General features: G+C 44.2%; 1 protein-coding gene across 1 annotated transcript; it reads right to left on the reverse strand.

Annotated features, from left to right (window-relative positions):
- Positions 1-368: 368 nt before the first annotated feature.
- LOC123096227 (protein NRT1/ PTR FAMILY 4.3) lies at positions 369-6,274 on the reverse strand. Its single transcript, XM_044517894.1, has 6 exons — positions 5,940-6,274; positions 5,601-5,818; positions 4,715-5,164; positions 3,263-3,396; positions 1,897-2,936; positions 369-592 (listed from the first exon to the last, which is right to left on the reverse strand). Exons 1-5 carry the CDS (start codon positions 6,088-6,090, stop codon positions 2,072-2,074), a joined length of 1,818 nt encoding a protein of 605 aa, XP_044373829.1. The 5' UTR covers positions 6,091-6,274; the 3' UTR covers positions 369-592; positions 1,897-2,071.
- Between the last annotated feature and the right edge of the window lie 8,480 nt (positions 6,275-14,754).

A 14,754-nucleotide genomic window follows, 5' to 3' on the forward strand; every position in this document is an offset into this window, starting at 1 on the left:
ATCCGTGGCCCTGTGTTGTGGTTCTTCGTAGCCCAACAATGTAAAAAAAAAGGTATGGCATACTCTGGATGTTTTTTTTTGCGGGAGACATGCTGTGGATGTTGGCTACTTTGGTAGCTTAAGTAGGGTAGTTTTCATTCTATAAGCGAAGACCTTGATTTCCATAAATGAAATCGGAGAGGGCGGCCTTTCTTTTACTCAAAGAATTTTTTATGCGAACCAATCTGTAGTTGAATGGTTAAGTGGACAGTAGTATCCCCAGCCCACCAAGATGCGTGTGTGCATTTATAAGGATGAGTACATGTATGTATGATCGCTTGCGTCTGTACCTTATTAAAAAAAAGTTGTATCTCGGAACAATATTAATCTGACCAGCGTAACCGTACCACGTGTTCATGTGGCAGAGGATAACTTGGTGCCTTTTTCTGGCCAATTATTTACTATTTACACAGCCTTCTTAATACATGATAGCGAGCTGATCTAATGCAGGACCGGCTACTTGATGTCTTGGTCCCTTAGTTCCCTACCCACAACTGCTCATGCTGCAGGTGTTGCACCATTACACTACACACCCTTTAAACTGTACCTAGCCCCAGGGGCGGAGCCAGAAATTTTGGCCGATGGGTTCATTCATTGACTTATTGTGAGGATTTATCATCAACTAATTTTGTTAAGTCTAGTTTTACACCGCCTTATATAAAGAAAATAGAAGTCTCTTTAAAAATAATAATACTAAAAATTCATAATAGACAGAAGAATGATATCACTTATCATAGATAGTTATTACATCAAAACTAAAGAAAGCAAGACATACCTGCTAGATAAAATTGTAAAAATCACCTGTTTAGAAATAGAGCAGTACCAAAATAACTTAATAGCTTCATGTGCAGATTGCCATCCTTCTAAAAACATGGAAAAAATGAAAAATTAGTTCGACCAGCTTAAAATAAGTAACATAAAACAAAATAATCATATAGAGTCACTCACATTTTAGAGTGCCCCTTTTCAATCTGTCACCAATAAACATATTAGCTCTCTCTGAATAGAAAATTAGACTATGGCTCATAAACTGATCTCCAATTTTATTGCGCAACGTTTTCTTGACAACATTCATAGTGAAAAGTATCTCTTAGACAGATGTTGCGGCAACTGATAATACCAGTACTATCTTTAGAAATTGAGAGAACACAGGTCTCCCTGTTAAATATCTTCACCTAATCTTGTCTCGCTTCTTAGAATTTCTTGTGTATTATGAAATTCTCTACCAATTAGCGGAATTATAAGGCAACTCATCCAAATTAATTTCTCTTTGAATAGAAGGCTTTGAAAGACTGTTTGCAGCGACAACATTTGATGCACCTCGCCTGATGGGTGGCCGTGAAATGCATCATCATTTGGATCTGTCGATCCATTTTTTTTAATTCCATAACCTAGATCAGCCAGTACGTAGAGTATAAACAATTAAAAAATTAGGGTACACATGATAGAGAAGCGACGTGGTGATACGATCTCAGCACCTCGAATATGGAGTTTTGCACAACAATCGCCGGGCGCCGGCGCTGCGGCCGACCTGCCGGTGTCTGACGGCCGATCGAGGGCGAACAGGAGAAATAGACGGAGAGGCGAACAGGAAAGACAAGTCCTGGTTCGTGTACTGCGGCTACGGACCTGCGGTGAAGAATAAAATAGGGGCACCAACAGGCTAGGTACAGACCCAATTTATTATTGGGCTTTTGGGCTTTTTTTATTAGGCTGTTTTCTTGGCGTTGAAACTTAATGGGTTCAACCCTTGTTTTTTATTGGGTTCATAGGAGTATGTACGTATGTACGTGTACTAGACCAGGAAAGATCGTTGGGTTCATCTGAACCCAACGCTAGCATGCTGGCTCCGCCTCTGCCTAGCCCGCCAGGACTAATTAATAACTAACCACATGTGCAACACTTCGTTAATTAGTTGATGAGACCCATACACACATCTACACACTACTCCGATACAAGGCAGAGCCATAGATATACATATAAGGTAAACAAACTAAGGTTAATTGATTAATAATCCACTAATGCATACTGGTCACGCAGAACCCTTCTCATCCTCCTGCTCACTGCCACCATCGCCTCCAACTCCGGCAACCTGCACCGTCTCGACGCTGTTGGAGTACCACCTCGACCAGAAGAGGAAGTTGAAGAAGTTGAGGATGCTGAGCGCGGCCAGGAGCCAGTAGAAGAGGTCGAGCCTGTCCTTGTCGAGGTCGTTGTTGCTGAGCCAGCCATTGCCGCCATTCCTCGAGGTCACCCTGTTGACGAGCGACACCAGCACGGAGCTGAGGTAGAAGCCGAAGGAGTAGGAGCAGTAGGTCATGGAGGTGAGGAAGGCCTGCATGCCGGAGAGCGACTGCTTGTAGAAGAACTCGATGAGCCCCACGGCTGTGAACATCTCCGACAGCCCGAACACCAGGAACTGCGGCGCGATCCAGAAGATGGACAGCGTCCGCCCGTCTCCGGAGACGGACGAGTGGCGGCGGCGGGCCTCGACCAGCGCGGCGGCCACCATGGAGAAGGTGACGGCGAAGAGGCCGACCCCGATCCGCTGGAGCGGCGTGATGCCTGTGCCGACCCCCGTGAGGCGGCGCACGGCGGGCACGAAGACGGCCTCGTAGGCCGGGACGAGCACGATGAGCATGATATAGGGGATGGCCTGGAGCGACGCCGGGGGGGCGTGGAAGTTGGCGGCGAGCCGGGTGTCCATGGCGCTCCCTTGCTGCACCGAGAAGGTCTGAAGCTGCGCGAGGATGGTGTTGAAGACGATGGTGCACGCGAAGATGGGCACCACGCACAGCAGCACCTTCACCTGCTCCACCTCCGCCGCCGTGCACAGCCCCCACCCGCTCTCCTTGCTGCCACCGTCCTGCGCCTTCACGCACGCTTTGTCCAAGAACCTAAATTAAAACGTGCAAACGAAGGAAACTGAGAGCTCTGACAAGAATAATCAGTACAAAATTCTAGAAAATTTCAGAGAAGTTTATTTTGAGCGAATTTCTGCAAAAAAAGGGGAAGCCTGTAATCCATTCAAAAATTGGGCGATAAATCTTCTAGATTTGCCCTCTTCAAGATTTTTTAAAGCGACATATTGCAAATGACTTCCTCATGAAGAACATCATTGACCATTTGATAAGAAAAACTGAACGATAGAACAAGGCATAGAAACACGCCAGCCCGAGGCCCTCATGTGTGTATGTCTATGTAAAATCAAATCCTTAATTACCTGAACTTATTGATGCGGCAGATGTTGGTGGTGTTGAGACGCATCTCATGTGCACCCGTGGAGGAGATGCCCTGCAGTGTGGCCCTGGACGATGGGCACACTTGCTTCCTCTCGGCTACCGCGGCGACGAAGACCTAGACACATTGATTCTCATTTTTAGACAAAGGAAGATATAACTATCCTAGCCTTTGAGGTGTTTTGATTTTCATGAGGCTAAGCTAGCTATACATATGAGCTCAAGGAGAAAATGTAACTTACAAATGATTGATTGTAAGTAAATGTTGGTTCCAAGAATAAGAAAGCTAGGTAGGTGGTGTCCCATTCGGGCATGCATGTCACTCATGTTGCATACCTCCATGATTGATGCATCACAAGCATAACAGAATGGGCCTACGGTTCAGTGATTAATAATCACATTCACATGCACCTTCCAATAGGAGATATGAGCGGCTGTTTTTGTGACCCACTCAAAAGAAGTGCCACTAGCCCTTGTCAACTTGTCCCACCAAAAGGGAGAGTATGTGACAAATATATTTACCACCACATGTATGGAGTTTTACGTTATTTAGAATATCATATTTCGTGATAATTTCTTCGGATGGATCCACTTTTACAAAATATATGAGTTTCGTGTGCTATGGGATCTTGATTAACAACCCATTTGTGTGCGCGCCAGACTGGTAGTAAGCAAAATATTTCATTTCAAATGTAGCATATCTTACTGAACAACTTGTTTTTCTGTAAATGATTTTTCCTTATTAATTTCATAGAAAATCTTTTTGTTGTGTGCCTTTTGGGTCAAGGTTTTGTAGATCAAATATCACTGGCCGGCGGTTCTTTACACCTAAAGCAGCATATCAGGCCAGATTCAGCAGGAGTGCTTTCTAAACAAGGAATCATGATGATGATACGTACATGGTCAAGCTTTTCTTGTTTAAACATGTTGGATACACACACATGCCTATTCACCCAAATATTTCCTACAATTATAGTGTGCCTAAGTACATATTATATACCTGTAGCTAGTGCACATACGTATTGCTAGGGCCGTTGGCCGTTGTGGAGTCTACTTAATAAATCCCACTAAAACCCTTTTTTGGAAAATATTGCCTTTTTAGGAGGATTCCAATATGAACAAATTTGATTATCTTGGGCAAATTTCTTGCGCTTAAAGATTTGACGTGGTTAAAAATCTGATTTTAACATTACAGTAAAAAATGCCCTGAATATGCCCAACAATTTGGGTCTGTGCATCCAAGATGCAAAAGGGGTGCAAAAATGGCCTATTTATTCGTGATATTTGTGTGGAAGGCCGGCAGACTTCAGTCCACAGTGTACGTCCACAATATATATATTTTTTGTAAATAAGTGCATTTGTTCGATTAAATTAGTTTTTGAACGCCCCACGCTACCTTGTGTAAGCACTGCTCCCTGTTGATACGACGTACGTACCTTTGCTATGGGCGTGCAGATGCTGCCCTGCGGTGGCTTGTTCCGGTAGAAGACGACGCCGGCGACGAGGCTGACAAGGCCGACCGCCATGGCAGCGGCAGAGACCCCGAAACCGACGTCCATCCCGGAGCGTGTCTGCACCCAGACGAGCACGGTGAGCGCCACCATCTCGCCCACGCAGAAGCTGAAGTAGGCCGCGTTGAAGTAGCTGGAGAGCCGCTTCCCGCCATCGACGGCCTGATCCTCGCCGTCGCGCCGGAACTGGTCGGCGCCGTGCGCGATGATATTGGGCTTGAGGCATCCGCTGCCCAGCGCCACCAGGTAGAGCGCGGCGAAGAAGATGCCGGCCTTCACCCCGGCCACCTCCTCGCACTGCCCGGCCGCCTTCATGTCGCACGCCGGCGGGCGCAGCTGCGGCAGGTGCGCCTGCACCGCCAGCAGTATAAACCCCTGCAAAATGCCAAAAAAAAAAGCCGATCCTCTTTAGAAACCTGGCGGTAGGCTGGTAGCCAATAGCCATTGATGCACCAAAGGAAAAAAGAGATATAATTTCTTTTCAGTTTCCTCCTTTTCGCAAGAGTGGACTGATATTTTGGCCGGCCGCCCACTGAAGGCGCACTAGACGGCAGTTGCAGCCGGCCATGATTTGCTCCCACAATGGCACCATCTTCTTTCACCTTTACTTGCTTATTATCTTGCCAACATTTTTGTTACATGCCAATCCCGTCTGTCTGTCGCCACAATCTTTTCATTTTTCAGTCAGTTAAAACTTTAAAGTCGCACGCACTAGCCTTTCCCTGCCTGAATTTTTTCCCGTGCCTTTGATAGTTTTGGTAGAAAAACAAAAGAAATGATCCTTTTTTTTGCTGGTTTTACGGTGGCTTACGGAGAGCTCGACGAAGCCGAAGATGAGCATGGTCCAGAAGCTGCCGAGGTAGGAGTCGGAGAGGAAGCCGCCGAGCAGGGAGAGGAGGAACATGGTGCCGATGAAGTTGGTGACGATGTTGGCCGACTTGGACAGCGGGAAGTGCATCTCGTTGAACACGTAGGTGATGAGGTTGTTCCCCACCGCCGCAATCGCCATGATCTCAAACGCCTGGATCCCTGCACCAACACGTGCCATCCATCATTAACCAAAAAATTCAAAGGACAAGAACAGAGCACATCAACATACATGATGAATCAAGAAGAAAGAAGACAAAAGCATGGATGGATGGATGCACACCTAGGACAAACACAGCAGCTTTCATGCCTCCATGCCTTTGAGGCCTGCAAGGCCTGCCCCTCCAGTCCACAGAGACCTCGGAGGCGGCAGCCATGGAGTTGGAGTTGGCGTCCCCCTTGGGACCTTGTTGCCTCGACGACTCGACATCCATTTCCCCTATAGTTACCTCTCCGGCCCTTCAAAGAATTTATATTCTTTCTCTGCTCTGTTGTTTACTACTGGTACTAGTTTTGTATGCCGAGAGAGTTTGCTGTGGCGTCGTCACTCGCTAGAGCACACTCACTATCAAGCTCCAAAGGGTGTTGCGTGCTCACCTCTAAGAGCGTCTTGGTAAATTCTAGGCAACTTGGCCGGTTATTTATAAGGCCACCGGGAGCGGGGAGCCGACTGTCACGGTGCTGTGCTTACCGGTGAAAATGCGAATAATCATCGATGAGTAGATTAAAAACATAATGATTGGTTACTGTCACTGCTCGAGGAGACAACACGATTAAGAATTTGATGTGAAATGGAAATGTTTTTCCTTCCGGATGGAGGGCGCATTTAATTCGATACGAGCTAGAGCTGTGCTTACCGGTGAAAATGCGAATAATCATCGACAAGTAGATTAAAAACATAATGATTGATTACTGTCACTGCTTGAGGAGACAACCTGATTAAGAATCTGATGTGAAATGGAAATGTTTTTTCTTCCACATGGAGGGCACATTTAATTCGATACGAGCTATGAGTACCGGCGATCTGAAAATATATACCCAAGGCCATTTCTGATGAGATGAATAAGCATCTTCATCCTTTTCTCCCTGTCTTCTTTTTACAGGTGGAAAATTTCCAATAATAAACAGATAAAAAACCTAGTGATTGGCCACCATTTTGTTTGTCACTGCTTGAGGAGACCACCTGATTAGGAATCTGATGTGAAATTAAAGCATTTTCTCTCCATCTGATCAGAGATAAACCAAATGCTGAGAAAGCACCTTCCTTCTTTACTTCTTATAATTTTGATCTGGACAGCTGACACAGTGCCTACTCAGAAGGATTCGGATCTTGCTCCAGATCAAGTACTAATATTATCTCGATGTTGAGCTGTGACTTACAAGGATGCACCAACTCTCTTTTACTTGTAGTGGAGTTGTCGGAATGTGGTGTCCAGCAGATACACACACCTGGACTTTCTCCAAACCATACTATCCGATCCTTTAAAGAAATGGAGGTTTCAGGCCACTTTGATATGCCACAAATTTCATCGATTCCATATAAACATTTTTGCTGTTTGAACTATTGTGTACTTGTGCTTACTCATGGAAATGCGTAAAACTGTCAATAAATAAAATAGATGAAAAGCATAATGATTGCTTACCATTTTCTTTGTCGCTGCTTGATGAGACTGCCTGATTAAGAAGGTTGTGTGAAAAAAAGAGGTGCTTTCTCTTAAAAATGAAGGATGAATCTTCTTCCATACCAGTTTTGAGTAGCCACAATCTGGAAAATGCCATCTCTGATGAGATGAGGGAGCATCTTCCCTTTTTCCCCTTTTTACTATCAGTTTAGAACAGCTGGAAAATACTTTATATTCTTTTAAAACTCTACTTTGTATCCTTTCACTCCTTAATGAATAAGCATCACTACTGCTGGGTTATGCTTGTAAAAAAGAACAGCTGGAAAAATATGACCTACAAAGACTGTAGCTGTGATTGAGTTCAAGTAGTAAAATCTTGCTGTTGCAGCTGTTAATTTCCTTCAATCTATACTGTTGCTACAATTTCAATAATCACATCATGTTACTCGAAACAATCACTTGTTGGGAAATTAATACGCTTATTGTATTCTACTCCCTCTGTTCCTAAATATAAGTCTTTTTAGAGATTACACTATGGACTACATACGGAGCAAAATGAGTGAATTTACACTCTAAAATATGTCTACATACATCCGTATGTGGTTTGTAGTGGAATATCTAAAAAGACTTATATTTAGGAACGGAGGGAGTACAAGATGTTGTTGAGGTGACTCAGGTCGAGGAGAGGAGTGATGTTGTTTTGGTGACTCAGATTGTTGCACCACCAATCTCTAGGGAGGATTTTCTCGTAAGGTTACTCATGTAGTTCCACGCTCCCCTGCTTGGGACACCGACGCCCTTGCAATCAGAGAAAAATGGTGCCCCTCTCTCAAAGTGACGTAGGGAGCGTTTAAAAAAGAACAATGAGTGTAACATCCCGACGGCCAAGCGTGCATAGCATAGGTTGTTAGAGACTTTCGGTGAATTACCAAGTGAGCAAAGCAGAGGGCGCTGGGCTCAAAATTAAGGCTGACCTAGACATGTACAAATCAATATTGGTACAAATGCATAGGCGGTGGCCACGCTCGGTGTGGATGAGTCTTTTCGAGAGTGTGGTGGTTAGATCGGTTGCTCTTGAGCTTCGTTTGTTAGTTTTGGGTCTTGGCGCTCTTCCGTCCAGTTAAGACGATGCTTCTTGATGTCGTGTGTGTGTGAGTTCTTCTAGTCCCTACCACCATGCTCTAGTATCTTTTTCTGTTTTTCTTTGGTTTTCACTGTATCCGGGCATTGTGGTTTCAGCCTAGTTTTCCTCATAAACCAGGCCACTTTGTATTATTTTTTTTCTATCTTAATGAAATCGGCAGAGCTCCTGGCTTGCACCGTGAATTTCTTTTTTCTACAAGATGTTCCTATACTGCTGCTTGAAGAAGGCATGAGCTGGTAACATAGTGCAGGTCTCTGTTAGATTTAGAGGGCCAGATCTTCCTCTCTGCTTTTGGAGATGAGTGCAATGTGGGGGTGCATTGGCTGGATGCATGGGCCTGGAACCAACACTGGCCATACACACAAACTTTCCAATGGGAAGTGGGCACATCTGTTTAAAATCTATTCCGATCTACCAGCATTGCCAATCATGCAGCTTTCCCACTGATGCTGGACACACACTGTACCGGTTCACTGCACACATATATTCTCAGCCAACAGAGTTCCATTTATTATGCTCCATTGAGCATGGGTTATCCTGATGGCATATGTCCTGACGCAGGTGGTACAGGGCCCGTGAGGTGGAAAGACTGGGCTATCTTGGCTCAGATCGGTACCGGAGCATCACTAGTTCATCTCCCTGGTTCGCTTTTTGTGTCCAAGATACGGTAATAGTTTATTCTTGACATGAGTTGCATATATATAGGATATTCGGAATGTTATCTAAATCGGGCAGGTGTTGCTGTCTGAAGATTATGAGATCTTTGCTTCTGCTTCTTGTTCAGGGATTAATGTGGTTACCGCTGGAATTATTTAAGGTAAACAAAGTATGAAGGTATAGTAAGTGTATTTATAGTAGGTTAAGTCCTTTTGGGCCATGTTCCTAAATAGTAGTTTGCTGAAGTAAACAGTGATACTGATTTCCAAATGGAAAATGGAGATTCAAATTCTACTGGTATAAACATATCTGTTTGTGTACAGTGTTGAGAACAAGGAACAACTACAATATTTGAGCCTGAGAAGACACTGACTACTTAAGTTCTGTACATCTGGCAGGAGTTGACAATTCCTCGCATTACACAGCTAATCCTAGGTACAATGACAGTCATGTTAGCAAAGTAATGATTTATATTAGATGGTCACAGCTCACAAGCACATAATACTTGTTTAGATTAATTGGTTGCAAGCTGTATCCTTTTCCTGATCACTTTGACGATTATGGGATGGCGCATGCTGTGTCTCCAGACTGATCAGGATATCCAAACAACAGTCTTGATTTGGACATCCCAAAGCAACTGGCAGCCTGCGACTGGATCTGGAGTAAATGGCATAAAACTACCATAATTCGAGTTAGGATTATGAAAAACTACTGCTTTTTGAAAAGTTCCTAATACCTACCACAATGTTGGTTTTTGATTTCAAAAAACTACCATGCTGCACTAATGAACAGTCTGGTTAATTTTAATCATGATTATGACAGATAAGGTCCAGTCGTCAAACATGACGTGGCATAAAAGTTAACACCTTTAGCTTTGACCGCTATGACGGGTGGGTGCCACATGTCAGGCCTTTTTTTATAGAACGACCCCTGCAAATATTTTTAGAAAGCAATCGGTCCCTGTATTTTTTTGAAAAAGCAATTGGGTCACTGCAAATTTTTTTAGTAAGCAATTGGGTCCTTGTAATATTTTGAAAAGTAATTGGGTCGTAGTGGCTTCCGGTGGCGGCGAGCTTCCATCAGAGGAAAAACAGGAGGGCGGTTACCTTCGAAAGAACATGCGGTACCCCCATGTTTGGTTTTGGTAATTGATAACAATCTCTATGGACTAATGGTTGCCTTGAGTTATATTTGAAGGGTTTGTCGATAGGTTTTTTTAAGTCTATTTGTTGGTTTCAAGGATAGTATGTGATGACCAATGTGTTATTCAAGGAATTATCTAAAAATTGGTCATGTGAGAGGTTGATCAAGACTAAGTCAAAGAGAATCAAGTTGATCAACACACAAAGCATAGAAGATGTACCGAGAGGGATCAAGTGATCCCATGGCATGGTAATCATTGCCCATTATGCTTTGTGCACTAACACTTGGTCTACGTGAGAATTCGTTTGTGGGGTTAGGTTGCGGTGTGCAAGTTCAAGTGGATCATCGTGAAGAGATCATATGCTTGAAGCTTGCCGTCCATTGTGGTGACAATGGACTTGTGAAGATGCACCGAAGAGTAGCTTACCCAGTCTTCACCGAGCCAACGTAATCAAGAAATGTGGTCCATCCTGAGGAGGACCAGATCGTCATCATCTAGCTCAAGTGGATTATGCGCAAGGCAAAGGTTTACCCTTGATATATTTTCTATTTTACCGATGAGATGAGGGAGCATCTTCCTTTGTAACATCCCAAAATATGCTTGAAGCTTTGTATCACCAAATCTTCCTTTGCATCACCCAGTCTTCCTTGATAGATTTTGCTTGAAGCTTGTCGTTGTAACATCCCAAAATCAAAATTTTCGAATGTTATATTAATTAAATAAATATGTTTGATGTTTGATTGATTGTGTGAAATTGAGTGAAATTTGAAACTTTTTTGAAAGTTGAATGAGAGGGAATGAAATCAATTTCCCAAACTTTCATTTTTGCATTTTGATCTCAGAGAATTCAAATTCAATTCCAATGCAAACCCTAGAGTGAAGATAATATGACCCCTTCCATTTGTAATGAACAGGGTTTTTGAAAAGATTTGAATTCCAATTGAAACCATTCAAATTCATAAACTTTATGCAACTCAATGATTTTCATGAGAGAAGATAAAATGACTTCTTCAAATTATATGGAATAGGAGTTGGTGTTGGAAATATGCCCTAGAGGCAATAATAAAATGGTTATTATTGTATTTCCTTGTTCATGATAATTGTCTGTTGTTCATGCTATAATTGTATTAACTGGAAACCGTAATACATGTGTGAATACATAGACCACAACATGTCCCTAGTAAGCCTCTAGTTGACTAGCTCGTTGATCAATAGATGGTTATGGTTTCCTGACCATGGACATTGGATGTCATTGATAACGGGATCACATCATTAGGAGAATGATGTGATGGACAAGACCCAATCCTAAGCATAGCACAAGATCATGTAGTTCGTTTGCTAGAGCTTTTCTAATGTCAAGTATCATTTCCTTAGACCATGAGATTGTCCAACTCCCGGATATCGTAGGAATGCTTTGGGTGTACCAAACGTCACAACGTAACTAGCTGGCTATAAAGGTGCACTACAGGTATCTCCGAAAGTGTCTGTTGGGTTGGCACGATCGAGACTGGGATTTGTCACTCCGTATGACGGAGAGGTATCTCTGGGCCCACTCGGCAATGCATCATCATAATGAGCTCAGTGTGACTAAGGAGTTAGCCACGGGATCATGCGTTATGGTACGAGTAAAGTGACTTGCCGGTAACGAGATTGAACAAGGTATTGGGATACCGACGATCGAATCTCGGGCAAGTAACGTACCGACTGACAAAGGGAATTGTATACGGGATTGATTGAATCCTCGACATCGTGGTTCATCCGATGAGATCATCGTGGAACATGTGGGAGCCAACATGGGTATCCAGATCCCGCTGTTGGTTATTGACCGGAGAGTCGTCTCGGTCATGTCTGCATGTCTCCCGAACCCGTAGGGTCTACACACTTAAGGTTCGGTGACGCCAGAGTTGTAGAGATATTAGTATGCGGTTAACCGAAAGTTTTTCGGAGTCCCGGATGAGATCCCGGATGTCACGAGGAGTTCCGGAATGGTCCGGAGGTAAAGATTTATATATGGGAAGTCCTATTTTGGCCACCGGAAAATGTTCGGGATTTTTCGGTATTGTACTGGGAAGGTTCTAGAAGGTTCCGAAGTGGGGCCCACCTGCATGGGGGGACCCACATGAACACGGGTAGTGGGGGCAAGGCCCCACACCCCTGGTCAAGGCGCACCAAGATCCCACCTTAGAAGGAATAAGATCATATCCCGAAGGGATAAGATCAAGATCCCTAAAAAAGGGGGATAACAATCGGTGGGGAAGGGAAATAATGGGATTTCTTTCCCCCACCTTTGCCAATGCCCCAATGGACTTGGAGGGCAAGAAACCAGCCCCCTCCACCCCTATATGTAGTGGGGAGGCGCATGGGAGCAGCACCCCAAGCCCTGGCGCCTCCCTCCCGTGACACCTCTTCCTCCCCGCTTGCGCTTGGCGAAGCCCTGCCGGGATCCCGCTACTTCCACCACCACGCCGTCGTGCTTCTGGATCTCCATCAACCTCTCCTCCCCCCTTGCTGGATCAAGAAGGAGGAGATGTCGCTGCTCCGTACGTGTGTTGAACGCGGAGGTACCGTCCGTTCGGCGCTAGGATCATCGGTGATTTGGATCACGACGAGTACGACTCCATCAACCCCGTTCTCTTGAACGCTTCCGCGCGCGATCTACAAGGGTATGTAGATGCATTCCCCTCTCTCTCGTTGCTAGATGACTCCATAGATTGATCTTGGTGATACGTAGAAAATTTTAAATTTCTGCTACGTTCCCCAACAGTGGCATCATGAGACAGGTTTATGCGTAGATTCTATGCACGAGTAGAACACAAAGTAGTTGTGGGCGACGATTTTTTCAATTTGCTTACTGTTACTAGTCTTATCTTGATTCGGCGGCATTGTGGGATGAAGCGGCCCGGACCGACCTTACACGTACTCTTACGTGAGACAGGTTCCACCGATTGACATGCACTTGATGCATAAGGTGGCTAGCGGGTGTCTGTCTCTCCCACTTTAGTCGGATCGGATTCGATGAAAAGGGTCCTTATGATGGGTAAATAGCACTTGGCATATCACCGTTGTGGCTTTTGCGTAGGTAAGAAACGTTCTTGCTAGAAACCCATAGCAGCCACGTAAAACATGCAACAACAATTAGAGGACGTCTAACTTGTTTTTGCAGGGTATGCTATGTGATGTGATATGGCCAAAAGGATGTGATGAATGATATATGTGATGTATGAGATTGATCATGTTCTTGTAATAGGAATCACGACTTGCATGTCGATGAGTATGACAACCGGCAGCAGCCATAGGAGTTGTCATAATTTATTGTATGACCTGCGTGTCAATGAAAAATGCCATGTAATTACTTTACTTTATTGCTAACCGTTAGCCATAGTAGTAGAAGTAATAGTTGACGAGACAACTTTATGAAGACACGATGATGGAGATCATGGTGTCATGCCGGTGACGAAGGTGATCATGTCGCGCCTCGAAGATGGAGATCAAAAGGCGCAAGATGATATTGGCCATATCATGTCACTTTATGATTTGCATGTGATGTTTGTCATGTTTACATCTTATTTGCTTAGAACAACGGTAGCATAAATAAGATGATCCCTCACTAAAATTTCAAGAGATGTGTCCCCCCTAACTGTGCACCGTTGTGAAGGTTCTTTGTTTCGAAGCACCACGTGATGATCGGGTGTGATAGATTCTAACGTTCGCATACAACGGGTGTTGACGAGCCTAGCATGTACAGACATGGCCTCGGAACACAAGCAAAACACTTAGGTTGACTTGACGAGCCTAGCATGTACAGACATGGCCTCGGAACACAAGAGACCGAAAGGTCGAACATGAGTCGTATAGTAGATACGATCAACATGGAGATGTTCACCGATGATGACTAGTCTGTCTCACGTGATGATCGGACACGGCCTAGTCGATTCGGATCATGTATCACTTAGATGACTAGAGGGATGTCTATCTAAGTGGGAGTTCATTAAATAATCAGATGAACTTAATTATCATGAACATAGTCAAAAGGTCTTTGCAAATAATGTCGTAGCTTACGCTTTAGTTCTACTAAGATATGTTCCTAGAGAAAATTTAGTTGAAAGTTGATAGTAGCAATTATGCGGACTGGGTCCGTAAACTGAGGATTGTCCTCATTGCTGCACAGAAGGCTTATGTCCTTAATGCACCGCTCGGTGTGCTGAACCTCGAGCGTCGTCTGTAGATGTTACGAAACATCTGACATACACGTTTTGATGACTACGTGATAGTTCAGTGTGTGATGCTAACGGTTTAAAATTGTGGCACCAAAGACGGTTTTGAAACGTCGCAGAACATATGAGATGTTCCAAATACTGAAATTGGGATTTCAGACTAATGCCCACGTCAAGAGGTATGAGACCTCTGACAAGTTTCTTAAGCCTGCAAACTAAGGGAGAAAAGCTCAATCGTTGAGCATGTGCTCAGATTGTCTGGGTACTACAATCACTTGAATCGAGTGGGAGTTAATCTTCCAGATGAGATAGTGATG

Source organism: Triticum aestivum, chromosome 4D, assembly GCF_018294505.1.
Source record: "Triticum aestivum cultivar Chinese Spring chromosome 4D, IWGSC CS RefSeq v2.1, whole genome shotgun sequence".
In the NCBI taxonomy this organism is placed as follows: Eukaryota; Viridiplantae; Streptophyta; class Magnoliopsida; order Poales; family Poaceae; genus Triticum; species Triticum aestivum.

What these genes read in the sequence shown, in the direction of transcription:
- LOC123096227 (XM_044517894.1), bottom strand. Translation starts at nt 6,090, where the DNA reads ATGGATGTCGAGTCGTCGAGGCAACAAGGTCCCAAGGGGGACGCCAAC. An exon ending in AGCTGCTGTGTTTGTCCTAG is followed by an intron (nt 5,819 to 5,939) that starts GTGTGCATCCAT and finishes GTGTTGGTGCAG; the next exon opens with GGATCCAGGCGTTTGAGATC. An exon ending in TCGGCTTCGTCGAGCTCTCC is followed by an intron (nt 5,165 to 5,600) that starts GTAAGCCACCGT and finishes GGCATTTTGCAG; the next exon opens with GGGTTTATACTGCTGGCGGT.